Consider the following 22,995-nt stretch of genomic DNA (forward strand, 5'->3'; position numbering starts at 1 on the left):
TTTTTTTTTTTTTTTACAGAGAGGAAGGGAGAGGGATAGAGTGTTAGAAACATCAATGAGAGAGAAACATCGATCAGCTGCCTCCTGCACACCCTCCACTGGGGATGTGCCCACAACCAAGGTACATGCCCTTGACCGGAATCGAACCTGGGACCCCTTAGACTGCAGGCCAACGCTCTATACACTGAGCCAAACTGGTCAGGGCGATAATTGAGTTTTTTAACGTTTATTTACTAATTTCATTTCTTGTTGCATACATTCTTCATATTTTTTGTTCATTTATCTGGTAGGGTCTTAAACCAATTTATAATACTGTAGATATTAACTGGTTTTCTGTTAGTATAGTAGCATGCTTGTGACATATTCTGAACTTTTTGTATCTTGCACGCCAATAAGAAATGATGCAAGTTCAAAATTTACCTACGTACAATGTAAGTAAAATGACCATGTTCCTCTGCTGTAAGTCCTTTAATGGCATCCTATCTCACTTGAGTAAAGGCTGTAGTTTTTAGCCAAGGCCCTACATGATCTGTGGCTCCTGTTCTCTCTCTGAATTCATCTCTGACCACTCTCCTTGTTCACTTTTCTCAGGGCACACGGGCCTCTTTGCTGTTCGAGGAACAGACCAGATATATGCCCACTTTAGGCCTTTGTGCTTGTTCTTCTCTCTCCCTAGAACACCTTTCTCCCAGGTATTTCAGGCAGAGTGTCCACATGTCTCATTTCCTCGCTTCCTCAAGTCTGCTCAAAAATGCTGTACTCAGTCATACCTTTCCTGAATACCTTATTTAAAATTACATCCCTACTTCTACATTCCCTGCTTATCACCTTAGTTTTAAAATTTTATTTTTCAATGACAGTTTACATTTGCTATTATTTTGTATTCGTTTTGGGTGTACAGCATAGTGGTTAGAAAATCATATGCCTTACAAAGTGTTCCCCCAATATTTCAAGTACCCACTTGGCACCTTTCATAGTTTTATTATTATTGACTATATTCCCTATGCTGTATTTTACATACCCAGGACTAATTTGTGACTATCAGTTTGTAGTTTTTAATCACTTTACTTTTTTCACCCAGCCTCTCACCCCACTTTCCCTCTGGCAACCATCAGTCTGTTCTCTGTATCTATGAGTCTGTTTCTATGTTCATTTATTTTGTTGTTTAGATTCCACATATAAGTGAAATAATATGGCATTGGTCTTTCTCTGTCTGACTTATTCAATTAGCATAATATCCTTTAGGCCCATCCATACTGTTGCAAATGGTAAGATTTCATTTTTTTTTTTGTGGCCAAATAATATTCCATTATTTATATACATATCATAACTTTTATATATATATATTTTCTTGATTTTAGAGAGGAAGGGAGAGGGAGAGAGAGAGAAACATTAACGATGAGAAAGAATCATTGATAGGCTGCCTTCTGCACACCCTCTACTGGGGATGGAGCCCACAACGCCGGCATGTGCCCTTAACCGGAATTGAACCTGGGACCCTTCAGTTTGCAGGCCGATGCTCTATCCACTGAGCCAAACCAGCTAGGGCACATATCATAACTTTTATCCACTCATCTGTTGGTGAGCACTTAGGTTGCTTCCATATCTTGGCTATTGTAAATAGCACTGCAATGAACATAGCGGTGCATATAATTTTTTCAAAGTACTGTTTTGGGTTTCTTCAGATATATACCCAGAAGTGGAATCGCTGGGTCATAAGACACAAATGCCCAAAATCAGGGGTTGATCCAGGCCAACCATCAACATCAACTGCAAGGCCAAATTGCTTCGGAAAGAAGACAGTGCTCTGCATTTGGTGGAATCAAGAAGGTGTGGTGTATTATGAGCTTCTAAAACCTGGTGAAATCGTTAATACTGATTGCTACCGACAACAAATAATCATGAAATGACCAGAATGTGCCAGAAGACACAGCAAAGTAATTTTGCTTCAAGATGACGCACCATCATACACTTCAAAACCAGTTAAAGACACGTTAAAAGATCTGGCTTGAGAAGTATTAACCTACCCGCCATATTCACCAGACCTTGCTCCTTCAGATTACCACTTGTTCTGATCAATGGCACATGCACTTTCTGAGCAGCACTTCAAAACATACGAAGAAGTGGGAAATTGGGTCTCTGAATGGTTTGCCTCAAAACAAGAAAAGTTCTATTGGGAGGGTATCCACAAATCACCTGAAAGATGGGGAAATGTGTAGCTAGCGATGGACATTACTTTGAATAAAGCACTTTTGATGTTTCTCTTGAAATTATAGTGTTTTCATTGACTACAAAATCCGCATTATTAACTGGTACACCTAATACAGATGATGTATTGTTTTATATTATAGAACTAGAGGCCTGGTGCACAAAATTCATGCACTGGCGCAGGGGGGGGGGGGGTGTCCCTCAGCCCAGCCTGCACCCTCTCGCAGTCCGGGAGCCCTCAGGGGATGTCTGACTGCCAGCTTAGGCCCACTCCCCCTGGGGAATGGGCCTAAGCCTGCAGTCGGACATCTTTAGTGCTGCCGCTGAGGCGGGGGAGGCCCCATCCACTGCTGCTGTGCTCACCAGCCGTGAGCCCGGCTTCTGGCTGAGCGGCGCTCCACCTGTGGGAGCACACTGACCACCAGGGGGCAGCTCCTGCATTGAGCGTCTGCCCCCTCATGGTCAGTGTGCATCAGAGACCCGTCGTTCCACTGTTCAGTCTATTTGCATATTAGCCTTTTATTATATAGGATTATACACTTGAAGTCTATATCATGTAATTAACAAGTGTCACCCTAGTAAATGTAATTAAAACAATTTGTTAATCATATGAGTCACATTTGGAGTGTTCCAATTATCATATGTGGCATGGCTACCAGATAGAATAGTGCAGGTTATAAGTCACAAATTTTTATTTTATGGAGGAAGAAACTGGGACTCAGAAAGATGAATGACTGTCTCAAGGTAAATCAGAACTAGACAATAACAAAATTAGAATGTTAACATTTACGGTGAATCAGTGGCTTACCAAGTTTTGTAATATAACAGCAGTTATTAATAGAAAAGAATGAGACATCTGTCTTAGGCTCTGAAAACCTTTCTTACTAAATTCCATGTGAGATATGGGAGTAGCACAGTAACAGAAATATTTATATTTTGAAAGCTAACTGATTGACTTTATGGGTGCCCTATTTTTGCTGCATTGCCCATTCATATGCAGTCATTTCCATTCATTCATTTATGCAGTAGGTTCATTTGGACAGTGATTTAGGAACTTGACTTGAGAAGCCTTCAGGGAGAGGTTGAAAAGAATAGGCTATGCAAAACAAAATAGAACAACAACAAAACTCTACTTATTGGTTCTCAATCTACCTATATTCCATTTTCTATTCATGAGTTATTCCTCTGCCCTTACTGTAAAACATGTCTCATTATATCTGATTGTGATTTTTTTTTCCCTGTTCAAATTCTCTGGGGGCAGTGTTGAGGTGGAAATTGAGGAAATGGAGAGTGCAAAGGATCAGATTAAAGATTTGTAAAACTCACAAATAGTGATGATTCTTTTTCAACGATGTCTTTCTTCAGTTAATTTAGGTGCTTTTATAGTTGGCTTTGAAAAGAACACTCAAAAGAATATTTTTAGCATGAGAAAGTAGAAATTTCATTATATTGTTGTGGCAATAATAGTATTGCCTTTGAGATTAGACAGATCTGGATTCACATGCTACTTGATCACTTTTGCCTGTGTAACCTTAAACTAGCTGCTATCTGTAAAAGAAACCACGCTTATTAACATGATGAAGAAAAATGGCCAAAATATTCATTTTGTTAAGTTGAATTGAATCTAGTTATATAGCCAGCAGATTATGAACCAGAACATCAAAATTGTCTCTGAATATTTTGCCTCTTAAGTGTTTTGGCCATATATGTTTTTAACAACTTTATTGAGGTTAAGTAGTATGTAATAAACTATATATTTAAAGTATAATATTTGATAAGTTTTGACATAGTTATACCTCTGTAAAACTACTACCACAATCAGTGTAATGAACATACTCATTACTCCCCCAAATTTTCTTGTGTTCCAGTGTAATTGCTTCCTACTCTCATCCTGCTGGTCTACTATTTATCACCAAAGTTTAGTTTGTATTTTCTAGAATTTTATATAAATGGAATCATATAGTATGTACTTTCTTTTTTTGATTCAGCTTTCAGCATAGTTATTTTTAGATTTATGTTGTTGCATGTAACACCAGTTCTATTAACTACTCATTCTATTTATGTACCACCTCTGAATAAATCCATTACCAATTAATAGACACTTGTTTTGTTCTCAGTTTTCAACTATAACAAAATTTCTGTGATCATTCATGTACAAGTCTTTATATGGACATACACATTTGTTACCTAGAAATGGAATGGATAGCTCATAAAGTTGGAGTAAGTTCAAATTTGTAAGAAAGTACCAAACTGTTTTCTAACATTGTTGTAACATTTTATATTCCCACCAGCAATGAATGAGAGATCCATTTTTACCTGGTCCTTACCACATTTGGTATTGTCACTGTTTTTAAAATTTTAGCCATTGTGATAGGTATGTAGTGATACCATATTATGGTTTTACTTTGCATGTACCTTCAGTCTAGTAATGTTGAGCTTCTTTTTAGCTATGTGGATATTTGCCATCCTTTTATCTTTGGTGAAGTATCTGTTCAAAGCTCTTGTTTGTGGTTTGTTTTGTTTTGTTTTTCCTTATTCCTGAGTTTTGGAAGTTCTTTATATATTCTGGATAAAAATCCTTTATCAGATATATGCTCCCACCTTCTGGCTAGTTTTATATTATTTTAACAGTGTCATTTGAAAAGCAGATGTTTCATTTTGGTGAATTCTAACATATCAATTTATTCTTTTAAGGATTGTGCTGATGGCAATGTTTCTGAGAAATACTTGCCTAATCCAAGGCCACCAAGGATTTCTCCTGTGTTTTCTTTAAGAAGTTTTATTGTTTTAGGTTCTACATAATCTATGATCCATTTTAGTTAATTTTTGCATATGGTGCAAGGTGTGGATTGAAGTTCCTATTTTTTTTTTTTTTGCAAATGGTATGTTGAAATGACTATCCTTTCTGTACTGAATTGCCTTTATATCTTTGTCCATATTTTTATAATTTGAATATCATTCATGTTCAGCTCTTCTTACTTAATGTGTATAAATTTTTAATATTAGCAGCGCGGGGGACGTGCGCGCCATTCATGCACGAGTTGAGGATGGGAGAGTTGGAAGGGGTCGACCTCAGCGAACGTACCTCAATCGATTGAGGACGTTTTTAGCAAAGGCCAGCTTAGGAGTACCCTAATTAAGTTAATAACAGTGTACCTACTTATATAGTTTAAGTTTAAAAAATTTGGCTCTCAAAAGAAATTTCAATCGTTGTACTGTTGATATTTGGCTCTGTTGACTAATGAGTTTGCTGACCACTACAGGGGTGGGCAAACTTTTTTACTCGAGGGCCACAATGGGTTATTAAACTGGACCGGAGGGCCGGAACAAAAGCATGGATGGAGTGTTTGTGTGAACTAATATAAATTCAAAGTAAACATCATTACGTAAAAGGGTACGGTCTTTTTTTTTTTTTAGTTTTATTCATTTCAAACGGGCCGCATCCAGCCTGCGGGCCGTAGTTTGCCCACGGCTGGTAGATCCATCATAAGCAAGAGTGGAATTTGCACAGAGATCATCATATGTTGCTTCATCCTTTTGTATATTTCTTTCTGTCTCATGAATGCTTGTTGGTGTAGTAGTACAACTGTGAAAGATGTATTAGTTTTCTATTGTGTAATAAATTACCACAGATTTGGCAGAATAAAGCAGCACATTTATTTTCTTCCAGTATCATGGGTCAGTAGTATGGGTACAGCTTTGTTTTGGTTCTCACAAAGTTACAAACTACATGTTAACTGGACTGCAGGAGCTTGAGGTTCTCTTCCAAAACATGTTATTGTTGACAAGTACAATCAACTATGGGGCTGAGGTCTTCAGTTCTTTGCTGGCTGTCAGTGGTTACCTGCACTTCCTTGCCATATGGCTCTGTCCTAGTCCTCTCACAACGTGGCAGATCATGTCTTTAAAGCCAGCACCAGAATTTTTTCACTTCAGGAAGGACCCAGTCTTTCTTTTAAGGGCTTTCACCTGATTAAGTCAGGGCCACCAAGGGTAGTCTCTCTTTTTTTTTAAAATATATTTTTATTGATTTCAGAGAGGAAGGGAGAGGGAGAGATAGAAACATCAAATTTTAAATCTATTTTCATTTATTCTTTCTTTGTGTTCTTCCTTTCTTTATGTAGATATGAGTTTAGACCTATATTATTTTCCTTTTCTCTAATGAACTTTAAAAATATCTTGCAAGACAAGTCCACTGGAAACAAATTCTCTTTCTCTTTTTGTCTGAGAAAATCTTTATTTCTCCTTCGAAAGGTAATTTTTCAGGATACAGTATTCTAGGTTGGTAGGTTTTTTTTCCTCCCCTCAACATTTTAAGTGTTTTACTCCACTCTCTTCTTGCTTGCATGGTTAAGAAGTTAGATGTAATTATTTGTTCTCTGTAGGTAAGGTGCTTCTTTTCCTCTGGCTTCTTTCAGGATTTTTTTTTTTTTTTTAGTCTTTGATTTTCCATAGCTTAAAAATTATATGCATAGATGTGGGGTTTTTGTTTGTTCGTTTTATTTTTATTTTGTTGTTTTGTATTTTTCCTTCTTGGTATTCTCTGAGATTCCTGGATCTGTGGTTTGATGTCCAGCATTAATTTGGGGAAATTGTAAAAAAAAAAAAAAAAAAAGGTAGAAATTCTCAGTCATTATTGATTTATTTCTGTTTTTTTCTCTTCTTCTGGTATCCCCATTACATGTATGTTATACCTTTTGTAGTTGTCCCACAGTCTTTGGATATTCTTCTGTGTGTTTTTTCCAGTCTTTGTTTTCTCTGATTTTCATTTTTTTGAGGATTCTATTGATATATTTTCTAGCTCAGAGATTCTTTACTTTACTGTAAGCCCATCAAAAAGGCATTATTTATATCGGGTTTTTTTCCTGTAACATTTCTTTTTGGTTCATTCTTAGGGTTTCTATCTCTATGTTTACATTGTTCATCTATTCTTGCTGTCTACCTTATCCATTAGAGCCCTTAGCATATTAATTATAGTTGTTTTAAATTCCATGTCTAATAATTCCAACTTTCCATGTCTGATGCTTGCTCTGTCTCTTCACAGTGTGTTTTTTATCTTTTGGTATGCCTTATAAATTTTTCTTGGTCGGTAGATATGATATTTTGCTAAAAGGAACTGCTATTAATAGGGCCTTAGTAATGTGGTAGTAAGGTTGGGGTGAGGGAAACATTCTTTCCCCAGGACAGGGAATGTCCAGCCCACAGGCCATGGCCTGAGAAATCATTTGGTCTGCCTGCCAAGGCATTAGGGGTGAGTTAATTAAATGTTTGACCAAATGTAGCAGGCTAATTTTTAAGTTGATAATTTTGTATGGCCGTGAATGATGTTGTAAATATCCAAATGGCCCTTGGCAGGAAAAAGTTCCCCGCCCCTGCTTTAGTCCTATGATTTGCTCTTAGTAATTTAGTGAACTTATGCCTCTGTACTGTGAACTTCACAGGCGTTTTCACTCTTTTTCCTCTCCACCTAGGTGGGACAGCATGGCTAGAGTAGGCTGGGGTTGGTTATTTTCTTTTTCCCAGGTCCCTTAGGCTCTGGTTAACTAGTTTCTTTTGAGGGTAGGCCTTGTTAAGAAGGACTGAATGCTCTGGTTTGTAATTTCATATTGGTCACCCCATCTCACCCAACCTGCGGCAAGCCCAAGAGTATTTTTCTCTAATATTTACTATGGGAATCTGGTTGAGTTCCTGGAGGTAAATCTCACAGTATTATGGGATCCTTCCAATAACTGTGTCCCCCTGGAGTTTTTATTTATTTGTCATTATTATTTTTAATCCTCACCCAAGGACATGCTTTAAAGAGAGGAAGGGAGAGAGAGAAACATTGATGGATTGCCTTTCATATGCTCCCAAACAGGATGAAACCCACAACCCAGGGATGTGCCCTGACCGGGAATCTAACCGGTAACCTTTCGGTACACAGGATGATGCTCAATCAACTGAGCCACTCCGGCCAGCCCAACTCTTAAGAATTGTCCACATTGAGTCTCCAGCAATTCATCAGTTACAGTTCAGGCTTTCCTACTACTCATGCATTGGCTCCTATGGCAGTTTCTGCTTGTGTGTCTCTACTCTGGTAAGTTGTGACTCTTCATATGTGCCTGTCTCTCCAGCTTATGGATTTTAAACTTTGAATCCTTGAATGTTGGAAAATGTCTTTAGCTTTATTCTTTCACATTGTTAAACAATGGTCATTGACTCCATTGCAACGCCAAAAGGAATCCCCAATTTGGAATGTGGTGAAGAAGTACACTATTCAGTGCAAAACAGTTCAATTTTTATATAGCATGGCTGTGACAGCAGCATGACTGGAACAGCTCAGTTGTGATACAGCATGGCTGTGAAGCAGCCCTAGGACTAGCCATCCCTGGGGCCAGGCCTTTCTCTGGCTAGATAGCTCAACTCTGCTCCTCACTGATCTGCTCTGCTTCCTGCCTGTCTGCTTTGGCTTGCTTTGGTGTGCTCTGCTCTGTTCTGGTGAGACATCTTCGGTGTTTCAGCTCAGCTGGGGAACTGCAGTCTTTGGTGGAAAGAAAGGGAAAGTATGCTCTCAGAGCCAGAGGGGAGCTGGCTTATATGGACAGAAGTCCCTGTCCCTGGTCCCTGATTGGTTGGTATGTTCTCTTTCACAACAGGTTTCCAAATATTCGAAGTTTGATTAGTCCAAAAGACATTGTCCTGATTGGTCAGAATAGAGCTACTCTGGATGGTTGCAGGTGTGCAGGTTTGATTGGATGGGGAAAGCCTTAGTCCTTTTGGTTAAATAGGATTCCTGGAACTCCTTTGTAAGGGTTGGCTTAGGTGGCAGAAACACACTGCAGGCAGGCAGTTCAGTACAGAGGCAGGGAGTTTAGTGCAGGCTTCTCCCTGAAGTGCAGTTTGTGTGAGTCATCCCTGTGTAGAAATCGCTGCTGGGCTCTGGGCTCTGTTTTTGTCTTTGTTGTTGTTTTTAAGTTTGAGCCCAGTTAACCACCAGGAGCCCTTCTTAGTAGATGTCTTCTTTCTGAGGGTCCACAATACAAATTCTAATTTTGGGGGTATATACTTCTGTGTTTCAAATACAGTAAAGACTTGATATAACAGACTAATTCAGGCAAGTGGGTGTCTGTTATATAATTAAGTAGGTTTTCCAAAAGCGTATGTTAAAAAATTGACAAATTAGTTTACCTATTTTTGCTTATGTAGACATGTTTGTGTAATTAAAATTATGTATGTATGAAAATTTTAATTTCATACAAAAGCTTTCTATATGTATTACAGTAATTTTAAATTTATACTGAATAGGTGTAGTAAATACGGGCATTCACCAGTCACCACAAGTAAACAAATGCACAGGACGGGGGCACATGGCTGGGGTATGGCTTAACACATATGAGGACATCAGCCAGCTGGCATGCGTTAAAACTGCTTCAGAACGTCACGCCATGGGACAACAGAACCAATTACCATGGGAAATGTGGTGTAATCATTCACCGAACATTGTTTACCAGCGGTGACACTTTAATTTAAATATGTAAGCTATAATTGTAGATATCTGATATTTATTTATGTCATTGAAATTACTAGTGTTTTTCCCAACATATGGCCTATTTGCTAAAATTTGTTAAAAATAACAAGAAAACCTGTTAAGTTACTTATAAGCAAAGATTGGTTAATTGGGTGTTAATTTTCACATATGACATACAGACCGGAAATTTTGTCCATTAAATACAAAGTCTGTTAAATCAAAGTCTGTAAAATTGAGGGTTTACTGTAATTTTCTTTCAAACTTTGAAGCTACATCTTCATTGTTTTGTAATATCAAATGCTGCTTATATCGGTGTGATACCTGTTCTTCTGTAGGAATATACTTTTTCCCTCTTAGGTTACAGGTTGAGATGCAAAGATCTGTAGTCTTAAGTTTTTGTTTTTGTGTTAAGAATAAGAGTAATCTGAGAAAACCAAGATGGCGGCATAGGTAAACACCGGAAATTGCTGCCTCGCACAACAACTTCAAAAATACAACTAAAAGACAAAACGGCCATCATCCAGAACCACAGGAAGGCTGGATGAGTGGAAATTCTACAACTAGAAGGAAAGAGAAAAGCACACGAGACTCAGAGGAGGTGCAGAAGTAAAGTGCAGAGGTATGGAGGCGCATGCGGAAAGGGCTGGCAACTGAGGAAGCAGTTGTCTTTTTCAGTCGGGAGGGAGTCTCAAGCTCCTGACTGCTCTGAACTCCAGTTCTGGGCGAGTCTCTGGGGACCCAGACTCATATGGGGAGAAATTGGACTGTCTGGCATCGGTCGGAACTCCAGGGCGGCTTTCTCTCAGAGGTGCTTGCAGCGATTACCGGGACACTGACACTGACATTGACCCTCTTAGGGTAGGACTGAGGAGCAGCCATAGCTGCTTGCTCCACCCTGTTAATCCCCTGAGACCCCGCCCCACCCAAGCTGTGCGCAGAGGCTTTTGCATATGAAAGGCCTGGCCCTTTGCAATCTGAAAATTACCTAACAAACTGCAGCTGGGTCAGAGAGACCCAGAACTTCCAAAAGAAGGCCCAAGGCCCCACAGCAGCTTGCATTGCTTCACAGATGGGCCTCACCTGGGCACCTCCAAACCCCAAAGAAGAGGAATCTGCACATCTCTCCGTAGCTCCTGCTGGGTAGCCTCAGGCAGAGGCAATTTGCACCTCCTTAGAGATCCAAGAGCCAGTGTACCCAGTGGTCAGAGTGGGACCATCCAGATTACAACTCCTCAGACCCATAAGGGACACAGTCAGGGGGCAGACTCAGTGAGCCCCACTGAAGCAAGTTTTGCCCCAGAAGGGTGTCTCCAGCACAGAAGTTCTCCCACTGCAGACACAGCTGATTCTCACAGCCAGTTGGCCTGGAGGTCAATTCCTCTCAGTGATACCTACAACGATCAAGGCTTAACTACAAGAAGACTCACAAAGAGGTGCACCAAGAGTGTCCACCTCAGGTAATTGGGGAGGCTGAGCCACTGTGCCCTATAGGACACATAGCACAGAAAGCCAATCTATCAACACAAGGAAGCATAAAAAATGCGGAGACAAAGAAACAGGTCACAAATGACAGAAATGGAGGAAAGCAAACTACTAGATATAGAGTTCAAAACCACACTTCTAAGGTTTTTCAAGAATTTTCTAGAAACCGCCGATAAATTTAGTGAGACCCTCAAGAAATCGAGTGAGACCCTCGAGGTTATGAAAAAGGACCAACTAGAAATTAAGCATACACTGACTGAAATAAAGAATATTATACAGAGTTCCAACAGCAGACTAGAGGATCGCAAGAATCAAGTCAAAGATTTGAGCCGTAACCGGTTTGGCTCAGTGGATGGAGCGTCGGCCTGCGGACTGAAAGGTCCCAGGTTCGATTCCGGTCAAGGGCATGTGCCTTGGTTTCGGGCACATCCCCAGTGGGGGGTGTGCAGGAGGCAGCTGGTCGATGTTTCTCTCTCATCGATGTTTCTGACTCTCTATCCCTCTCCCTTCCTCTCTGTAAAAAATCAATAAAATATATATATAAAAAAAAAAAGATTTGAAATACGAAGAAGCAAAAAACACCCAACTGAAAAAAAAAAAAAAAAAGAATCCAAAAATATGAAGATAGTGTAAAGAGCCTCTGGGACAACTTCAAACGTACCAACGTCCGGATTATGGGGGTGCCAGAAGAAGAGAGAGAGCAAGATATTGAAAACCTATTTGAAGAAATAATGGCAGAAAACTTCCCCTACCTGGTGAAAGAAATAGACTTACAAGTCCAGGAAGCGCAGAGAACCCCAAACAAAAGGAATCCAAAGAGGACCACACCAAGACACATCATCATTAAAATGCCAAGAGCAAAAGACAAAGAGAGAATCTTAAAAGCAGCAAGAGAAAAAAAGTCAGTTACCTACAAGGGAGTACCCATACGACTGTCAGCTGATTTCTCAACAGAAACTATGCAGGCCAGAAGGGAGTGGCAAGAAATATTCAAAGTGATGAATACCAAGAACCTACAACCAAGATTACTTTACCCAGCAAAGCTATCATTCAGAATTAAAGGTCAGATAAAGAGCTTCACAGATAAGACAAAGCTAAAGGAGTTCATCACCACCAAACCAATATTATATGAAATGCTGAAAGGTATCCTTTAAGAAGAGGAAGAAGAAGAAAAAGGTAAAGATACAAATTATGAACAACAAATACACATCTATCAACAAGTGAATCTAAAAATCAAGTGGATAAATAATCTGATGAACAGAATAAACTGGTGAATATAATAGAATCAGGGGCATATAAAGGGAGTGGACTGACTATTCTTGGTGGGGGGAAGCGGTGGGGTTGCGGGAAGAGCCTGGACAAAAATCATACACCTATGGATGAGGACAGTGGGGGGAGGGGGGGGGCGGGTAAGGGCAGAAGGTGGGGTGGGAACTGGGTGGAGGGGAGCTATGGGGGGAAAAAAGGAACAACTGTAATAATCTGAACAATAAAGATTTAATTTAAAAAAAGAATAAGAGTAATCCTATTATAATTAGTTTGAATTTGAGGATAGTTAAAATGAAGGGCATTGTATTTAAAAAAACACACAACTTCATGTTTCCTTTTAGTCTTACCCGCTTAATAAAGGGAGGAGCCCATCAGAGTTAAATAATCTTCCCTCCGCCCTAACTGGTTTGGCTCAGTGGATAGAGCATCGGACTGCGGACTCAAGGGTCCCAGGTTCGATTCCACTCAAGGGCATGTACCTTGGCTGCGGGCACATCCCCAGTGGGGGGTGTGCAGGAGGCGGCTGATCTATGTTTCTCACTCGTTGTTGTTTCTAACTCTCTATCCTTCTCCCTTCCTCTCTGTAAAAAATCAATAAAAATATATTAAAAAAAAAAATAATCTCCCCTCCTGTTGCCACTTTGCAGTGTTTTTAATACTTGCATCAATGAATACTATTCAACTTCCTGAAGCAAATTCTCCTTCCCTCTTTTGACTACTAAATTTATATGTTTTGAATTGGAATATTATTCCCTGAACAATATTTCTGTTTTCTCAGTGGAACAGTTAAAAATAAACCTTTTTCTAGGTAGGTTGTAATTTTAGTTTAGATAATGAACTATATGTATGGTATCTTCTTTTATACTTACAAATTTTTATCTGCTTGTTTCAAAATTTATAACTGCTTTTTACCTAAGTGGTAATTGAAAAATACATAGTAAATTTGTGTTTTAAATAAACTACTCTGAATCTTGAACTGTTTTATTCAGTGATTGCTTTTTTTTTCCCCCAACTTAGACCTTGTGTGGACAGTAATGACCTCACGTTTCCGTTTGCCTGCTGGCAGAACCTACAATGTACGAGCATCAGAGTTGGCCCGAGACAGACAGCATACAGAGGTGGATTGCAACATTCTTCTTCTGGATAACACTGTACAAGTTTTCAAAGTTAGTGTAAGTATTTTATATCGCTCTCTTTTAAAAATAATATCTGGTTATAATTAAAATTGGTTAATTATAGTAAAGGTTGAAACTCTTATTCAATGAAGAACAGTCATTGTAGTGCAGGTTTGTAACTATCAAGTACAAGTTCTGATTCAAACTAGGTCTTTAAAAAAGTTGACAAATCAGCAGTGCATTATGATTAATTAGTGGAGCAGATCAATAGTATGTGGGTAGTTTTTATAAATGTGCCTGAAAGGAATTTATTCTCCTAAATAACTTATACATTTTCATTTTAATCTTACTTGTACTGTCTGTGAATAAAACCTTTGCTAAACAGAGATAAATAATAGCCCTGATATTATCTGAGTCTTGTCTGGAATATTTATTCAACAAATAATTTGTTCATCTTATTTGTGTATAGCTTAATTTGCTCAACATTATTTGTGAGTTTCACCCATGTGGTGTGTTAACAGTAGTTGGTCATTTTCATTGCTGTATTATAGTACTCATTGTAATACGAATATACTGTAGTAATTATTACCATTTACTTGATTTATTACCATTTACTTGTCAAATTTACTGTTGGTGTTTATTTGGATTGTTTCCACTTTGGTCTCTTATCAGTAATGTGCTGGTGAATATTCTTGTGTATGTCTTGATATATATATATATGGGTGCATTCCTGCTTTTTGTTTAAAAAATTTCAAGCCAAAAGAAAAGATGAAAGAGTATAATGAATACCCATATACCCTTTAACCTGTTCTTAACATTTTGTTGTACATTTCCTTTCCTTTTCTTTTTCTGTCTTTATTTTCTAAAAGTGGTTCATTTTGCCTGTAAGTATTTCAGCATCCTAATCAATAGTACAAATAGAATTATAAACAGGGGGTTACTTGGTGGATGCATATTGAGATGGGAAGCCAAAAGAGTATAAGGATGATGGATTTAGCTAAATGAAAGTTAATTTACTTGGACTCATTCTACAGTCATATTTGTAAAGGAAGATAGAATTTGGGGGGATTTTTTTTCCTGGTTATTGTTCCATTGACTTTATTTCACATATGAGAAAATAGATTTAGAGTCATTAGGTTACTTGCCAAGTTAATGGCAGAGCCAGGACCATGTACGTTTGTGTTGTATATGCAAGATCTGTTAGGACCTCTTATTTTCAACACTTTACTGTTTTATCAAGGATTATTTATTAAGTATTACTTTAGCCCTACTTAAATTTGATGTGTTAATTCCTTTTAAAATACTATTATTTGTGGATGTCACTCAATTCACCCAGAAGTTTTTGTTTGTACATTTATTGGTTTATTCATGTATACCATTTTAACCCTTTGCACTCCGCTGTCCCCTCTCAGGGGACATCGGAATTCTAGCATATCACTCGGATGTCCCCTCTCAGGGGACATTGCAGTTTATTAGTGATTATGGGGAATTGAGTTATTTCAACGCAACTTTTTGAGACATGCATGTTTCCCTGAAGTTTTATCTTGAAATGGCACAAGAAATTAAATCAAAATATCATAAAATTACTAAGATATATACAAGAAATGTCAGCAGGTTTTGTGTCGGATTAAACAATAAACTACATATTCCCGATGTGGGACAAAGAAAACGGGACTGCATTGTGTGTCCTGGTGGCAGGCGTCAAACCACTTATTACTGTCAAACATGCACTAATCAGCCTGCAATGCATATTGGGGAGTGTTACAAAACTTATCATACTGTACAAAATTATAAACAATAAAATATTGTTTTTTTTGCAAATATACATTCCTTGATGTCACCCAATTCATATAAGTCCAATATCATTATAATATGTTACTTGGTTCCAAAATTATACTAAATAATACGAGGGTTTGTAAATGCACGTTTCCGCCGCAAAGTAGCGTCGAGTAGCTGGTAGCCAATGTCCAGAATGGTTCGGAGTGCAAAGGGTTAAAAACCAAATAGTTCTGTTGAGTGTTATAACAAAAACTAGCAGACTCTTACCCTGTTACTTCTTAGAAGTAACCACACTCAACACATTTAGTTTTTCTCTAATATTTGTTACCGTAAGTCTAAGAAACATGCTTATATTATTTCTGGTTTTGTCTGCTTTGGTTATTCTTTTTGTTGTTGTTCATATTATGTATTGACATTGGAGGATGAGAATTTAGATCTCTTATACCTCTCTTCCTACATACTTCCTATCATCCTGTCAATAAACAAAGAAGTTATATAGTAATATTTTGTTAGTTCAATACTTTTTCCCCTAGCAAGAAATCCTTCAATTATATGCCTGTAGTTTGTAGAGCTGAATGAGAGAAAGGGGCTGAAGAGGTCTCAACTCTTCATATGTAGGCTTTTGCTTACTATGTAGATTTTCCATGTACAATAAAAAGTAATCAACTGTACCTGATGTCCCTGAATCTAGAATATTACTGGCTCATTTACTTTAGAGAGCAAATCTCTAGTTCTTACAGAGATTGGCAATAGGAAGAGGAAAGTGAGAGGGGGGGATCTCTTGGTCACAGAAGGGGCTGTTATACAAACTGGCTTTGATTACTGCCTTTACTGTTTTTTTAGTGTGTCTTAGGCAAACATCTCTGTCCAGCCTGCCTCATTTAGCTTTGATATCTCTTAGATTGATTTTCAGCGTCTGACCTGAAGGAGAATTTAATGTTTACCAAGATTTTTTGAGTAAAATCAGATGTTAAAATGGAACTAATCATCTTGAGTGCAAACAGACATGATAATTTGCCAATTTTCATAGTGTGTGAAAATTCAAACACTGTAGTATATGATAGACATGTATAGCTGTTAGGTTTGTATCATATTTGTCATATATAAGTCTGTTACTAATAATGACATTTACTTCTCTTGAACAATTTCCTCAACAATTATCCAATGATGAATTTCTAAGTCTTTATTTTGAAGACTTACTAGTTCTGTGATTCTAATCAAGCTACTGTACCTTTCTGTGCTTCAGATTTTTCATTTGTTAAGAGAGAATAATACCGGCCTTGCGTAGGATGCTTAGAATCAAATGAGAATATTTGTGAAGTGCCTATTTATTGTATCTGACTCATATGCATTCAGAAAAGTTGATTCTTCTTTCTTCTATTGCTTGTGATCCAATTGATCTATTCTCTAGGTCCAGAAATACTTTCTTAGAAGAATATTACTAAAATTCTACAAAATAGCAATCTGTTAATTGTTTTATATGTATATATGATATTTTCATGTACTGTTTTAAAACCCAGTACAGTAAATTAAATAAGAGTATAGTTATTCATATACTTTATTTAATAACAAGTATTGAGTGCCTAGTATACATTATGGAAAATTTTTCAGAAAATAGCTATAAGCCATTACATTTTTGAGAAATATATTGGATTCTATTTAGAAAGATTCTTTAGCTTAGTCTCTCCACTCTGGAAGGTATGTATAGACTTTTTTTGTTTGTTTATTATAATATACTAGAGGCCTGATGCACAAAATTCGTGCAAGAGTAGGCCTTCCTTTCCCCGGCTGCCGGCACTGGCTTCCCTCTGGCACCCAGGACCCGGACTTGGAGCTTCCTCGCAGCACCAGCTTCATCTGGAAGGTCATCTGGTCTAATAGCATGTTATGCTTTTATTATTATAGATACAATATATGTTACATGGTGCAGTGCAGAAATCTTCAGTGTGCAATTCAGTGAATGTTTATACATGTATACATCTGTGGAACCACCACCATATTAAGGCATTGAATACTTCACTCACCAAAGAATATTTCTTCATGTTCCTCTGTTTTTTCCTCCATTTTTTCTCCTTTATTAGTCCCCCTTGGTTAATCTTTTTTTTTCTTTATTGATTAAGGTATTACATATGTGTCCTTATCCTCCCATTTCCCGCCCCCTCCACCCCTACTCATGGCCTCACCCCCCTGTTGTCTGTGTCCATTGGTTGGGCCTATATACTTGCATATAAATTCTTTGGTTGATCTCACCCCCTTACCCTCACCCTTCCCCACCTTCCCTCTGAGGTTTGATGTTCTAATCGATGCTTCTCTGTCTCTGGATCTGTTTTTGTTCATCAGTTTATGTTGTTCATTATATTCCACAAATGAGTGAGATCATGTGATATTTATCTTTCTCTGACTGGCTTATTTCGCTTAGCATGATGCTCTCCAGTTCGGTCCATACTGTTGCAAATGGTAAGAATTCCTTCTTTTTTACCGCAGCATAGTATTCCATTGTGTAGATGTACCACAGTTTTTTAATCCACTCATTTGCTAATGGGCACTTAGGCTGTTTCCAAATCTTAGCTATGGTAAATTGTGTTGCTATGAACATAGGGGTGCATATATCCTTTCTGATTAGTATTTCTAGTTTCTTGGGATATATTCCTAGAAGTGGGATCACTGGGTCAAATGGGTGTTCTATTTTTAGTTTTTTGAAGAAACTGAATACTGTATTATACTTTTAGTGATTACTTTAGAAATGACAAAATGTGTCCTGACTTACAAAAGTCTACCTTTATTTAGTACTTCTACCACGTTCCTCCCCAATTGCAAAAGCCTTAAAGCAGTTTAAATCCATTTGCTTGCCTTCTACTTTTTTGCTATTCTTAAGTATTTTTGCCATACCCCTCATATGTTATAAACCCTATAAGACATTATTATTGCTTCAAACAGTTAATAGTCTATTATATTTACCTTTATATATATACTTTCTGTAGCTATTCATTTCTTACATCCCATGCTTTCATCTAGAATAATTTTCCTTCATTCTAAAGAAATTGTTTTATTATTCTTTGAAATAAGATCTGTTAACAACAGATTCAGTTTTTTGTTTGTCTGAAAATGTCTTTAATTACTTTCCATGTTTTGGTGGATATTTTTGCTGAGTATAGAATCTATGTTGATATTTTTTTCTTTAGTAGTTTAACGGTACCATTTTATTGACTTTCATAGTTTCTCTTGAGAAGTCATCTTTCATTCTTATTGTTCTCCTGAAGGACAAGAGATATGTCCTTTCTTCCTTTGTCAGTTTTTAATATTTTTCTCTTTCTCTTTGATTTTTATTCATTTTTTATTTTTTTTAAAAATATATTTTATTGATTTTTTACAGAGAGAAAGGGAGAGGGATAGAGAGTTAGAAACATCGATGAGAGAGAAACATCCATCAGCTGCCTCCTGCACACTCCCTATTGGGGATGTGCCCGCAACCAAGGTATATGCCCTTGACCGGAATCAAACCTGGGACCATTCAGTCAGCAGGCCGATGCTCTATCCCAGTGATGGCGAACCTATGACACGCGTGTCAGAGGTGACATGCGAACTCATTTTTTTGGTTGATTTTTCTTTGTTAAATGGCATTTAAATATATAAAATAAATATCAAAAATGTAAGTCTTTGTTTTACCATGGTTGCAAATATCAAAAAATTTCTATATGTGACATGGCACCAGAGTTAAGTTAGGGTTTTTCAAAATGCTGACACGCCGAGCTCAAAAGGTTCGCCATCACTGCTCTATCCTGAGCCAAACCGGTTAGGGCTATCTTTGATTTTTAGTCACGTGCCTGTAATATACTTAAAATGTGGTGTGTGTGTGTGTGCATGTGTGCACATCATGCTCCATATTCATTGAGCTTGAATCTCTTGGTTAATATTTTATAAAATGTTTAAGCTTATTATCCTTTAATGATTCAAATATTGCTTTTAACCCATTTTCTCTACTTCTGGACTATAATTTAATATATGCTAGACTGTTTCACTGCACCTCATCATATCTAATGTATATTCTATTTTTTGTTTTTAATTTCTCTTTGTTTTTAACAGCTATTAATGTTGTCTTTGAGGTAATTCTGGGTTTCTTTCTTATTCTGCTGTTAAACCAATTCCATATTATATTTTTGTTCTAGTTCTAGAAATGTCTTTATGATCACTTTTATAGATTCTAACTCCTTTGAAATATTCCATATTTTAATCCATTTTCTCTATTCTATTGTCTTTAATATCTTAATCATAGTTATTTTGAAGTCCTTATATACTAAAACCAATATGTAGATTACTCTTTTGACTGCTTTGTCTCTTGATTTCAATCACTTTTTTAATTTCACATATCTACTAACTTAGCAGTGTGTGATGGATATTGTGTGTGTAATGTAGAGTAGCACTTGTCATTTGTTGATTTGTTGATGATAGTCATTCTGACAGGTGTGAGGTGGTACCTCATTGTTGTTTTGATTTGCATCTCTCGGATGATTAGTTACTTGGAGCATGTTTTCATATGTCTCTCAGCCTTCTATGTGTCCTCTTTTGAAAATTATCTATTTAGGTCATTTGCCCATTCTTTGTTTGACAACAGGATTGTTTATCTTCTTTTTGATAAGCTGTATGAGTTCCCTGTAGATTTTGGAGATTAAACCCTTATCAGAGATAACATTGGCAAATATGTTCTCCCATGCAGTGGGCTTTCTTGTTGTTTTGTGGATGGTTTCTTTTGCTGTGCAGAAGCTTTTTATATTGATGTCCCATTTGTTTATTTTCTCTTTAGTTTCCATTGCCCTAGGAGCTGTATCGGTGAAGATATTGCTTCAGTTGCTTCAGCATATGTCTGAGATTTTGCTGCCCGTGGATTCCTCTAATATTTTTATGGTTTCCTTTCTTACGTTTAAGTCCTTTATCCATTTTGAGTTTATTTTTGTATATGGTGTAAGTTGGTGTTCTAGTTTCATTTTTTTTGCATGTTTCTGTCCAATTTTCCCAACCCCATTTATTGAAGAGACTGTCTTGACTCTATTGTATGTTCTTGCCTCCTTTGTCAAATATTAATTGCGCCTAATGGCTTGGGTTGATTCTGGGTTGTCTGTTCTGATTCATTGATCTATATGTCTCTTCTTGTGCCAGTACCAGGCAGTTTTGAGAACACTGGTTTTGTAGTATAGCTTGATATCTGTTATTGTGATCCCTCCAACTTTGTTCTTCTTTCTCAAGATTGCTGCAGCTATGCGGAGTCTTTTATTATTCCAGATGAATTTTTGGAGAGTTTGTTCTAGGTCTTTGAAGTATGCTGTTGGTATTTTAATAGGGATTGCATTGAATCTATAGATTGCTTTAGGTTGTATGGACATTTTAATGGTGTTGATTCTACCAATCCATGAACACGGTATAGTCTTCCATTTGTTTATGTCTTCCTCTATCTCTTTTTTCAGCGTCCTGTAATTTTCTGAGTACAGGTCCTTTACCTCATTGGTTAAATTTATTCCTAGGTATCTTAATATTTCTGTTGCAATGGTAAATGGGATTTTTTTTTTTTAGTTTCTGTTTCTGTGAGTTCATTATTGGTGTATAAAAAAGCCATAGATTTCTGGGTGTTAATTTTGTATCCTGCTACATTGTCAAATTCATTTATTAAGTCTAGTTTTTTGATGGAGTCTTTAGGGTTTTCTATGTACAATATCATGTCATCTGCAAATAATGACAGTTTTACTTCTTCTTTTTCAATTTGGATGCCTTTTATTTCTTCTTCTTATCTGATCACTATGGCTAGCACTTCCAGTACTATGTCAAACAGAAGTGGTAAAAGTGGGCATCCCTGTCTTGTTCCTGTTCTTAGGGGAAATGGTTTTAGTTCTTGCCTATTGAGTATGATGCTGGCTGTAGGTTTGTCATATAAGAAATTTATTATGTTGAGGTATGATCCCTCTAGTCCTACTTTGCTGAGAGTTTTTATCAGGAAAGGGTGTTGGATTTTGTCAAATGCCTCTTCTGAATCAATTGATAGGATTATGTGATTTTTGTCTCTCAATTTGTTTATGTGATGTATCACGTTTATTGATTTGTGGATATTGTATCAGCCTTGCATCCCTGGAATAAATCCCACTTGGTCATGGTGTGCGATCTTTCTAATGTAATGCTGGATCCGATTTGCTAGGATTTTGTTGAGGATTTTAGCATCTATGTTCATCAGAAATATTGACCTGTAGTTCTCCTTCTTTGTAGTGTCTTTATCTGGTTTTGGGATTAGGGTAATGCTGGTTTCATAGAAAGAGCTTGGAAGTGTGCCTTCCTCTTGAATTTTTTGGACTAGTCTGAGAGGGATAAGTTTTAGTTCTTCTTCGGTTTGGTAAAACTCCCCTGTGAAGCCATCTGGCTCTGGGCTTTTGTTTGCTGGGAGTTTTTTGATAACTGCTTCAATTTCCTCCTTAGTTATAGGCCTGTTGAGATTTTTTTATTCTTCTTGATTGAGTTTTGGAAGGTCGTATTTTTCTAGGATTATGTCCATTTTCTCTAGGTTGTTTAGTTTGTTGGAATAGTGTTGTTCATATTATTTGTATTTGGCTTGCCAACAAGAGTAAGAATCTCAGTTTTGCCTTCTGTTGTTACTCCTTCTAGTGATAAGCCTAAATACGTTTTCTTAGAGATAGTCTCATTATCTTTAGAGAAACTGTTTGCAGTAAGGTAGTTTCTTTGCAGATGTACTGTCCCTTGTGCTTTAGAGACTCCTTCCCTAACTGGTCTTCTTGTGAAGTAAAAAACTATAGGGCTAGTAAAGCCTACAAAGAGATTAAAAACCATCTAAACTTTAAAATTTATTCTGTAGGCCATTTTATCATCCACTTATTCAACAAACCAAATATTTATTTATTTATTTACTTATTTATTTTTTAAATATATCTTTATTGATTTCAGAGAGAGAGGGAGAGGGAGATAGAAACATCAGTGATAAGAAAGAATCATTGCTCGACTGCCACCTGCACACCCCACACTGGGGATTGAGCCCGCAACCCAAGCATATACCTGACTGGGAATCGAACCTTGAACTCCTGTTTTGTAGGTCGGCACTCAACCATGAACCATGCCGGCCAGACTGGCATTAATTATTTTAGTCACACAAATTTTAAATAGTATTTAATCAAATATGTTATTTTCCAGTCAATTTAAATGTAAGAAAAAACAATAAGGCAATTGACTAATGTGGTAACAATATAAAATTACAAAAATATCATACTGCCCTGAAAGCAGACGCATTTTTAATGAAAGGTTTTCCTTATATCTTCATATTTATTATATAGTCTTTGAATTAGTTTGCCTAAAGTTAGACGGTTTTTTAAGTACTCTGTAACCTGTGAAGTCTCTATTCTCAATAGTCATTGGATGGGAACAGCTGCCAATTTAATAAGAGAAAAGTCCAACAGACTTTTTCAAAATCTGAAAGTGTTTATAGGCTATCGGTATTGATTTCCTTTTATTTTTCTTCTAGAAACATGATCAAGGACAAGTTCTGTTGGATATAGTCTTCAAACATCTTGATTTGACTGAGCGTGACTATTTTGGTTTACAGTTGGCTGATGATTCCACAGATAACCCAGTAAGTTTAAGCTGTTT

General features: G+C 37.2%; 1 protein-coding gene across 6 annotated transcripts in view; it reads left to right on the forward strand.

Moving 5' to 3' along the window:
- PTPN4 (protein tyrosine phosphatase non-receptor type 4) overlaps positions 1–22,995 on the forward strand; it is a 220,165-nt gene that overhangs the window by 17,140 nt on the left and 180,030 nt on the right. For 5 of the 6 annotated variants that reach the window (XM_070423142.1, XM_070423143.1, XM_070423137.1 and 2 more), the window contains 2 exons: positions 13,484–13,638; positions 22,871–22,978. In XM_070423142.1, coding sequence (XP_070279243.1) covers positions 13,484–13,638; positions 22,871–22,978 — 263 coding nt within the window. Of the gene's footprint in view, positions 1–8,131; positions 8,285–13,483; positions 13,639–22,870; positions 22,979–22,995 lie in introns of all 6 variants that reach the window. The other variant, XM_070423140.1, reaches the window with a different exon arrangement.

Source organism: Myotis yumanensis, unplaced genomic scaffold (genome assembly GCF_028538775.1).
Source record: "Myotis yumanensis isolate MYYU_CA2020_CCGP unplaced genomic scaffold, mMyoYum1.0.hap1 SCAF_8, whole genome shotgun sequence".
NCBI classification, from domain to species: domain Eukaryota; kingdom Metazoa; phylum Chordata; class Mammalia; order Chiroptera; family Vespertilionidae; genus Myotis; species Myotis yumanensis.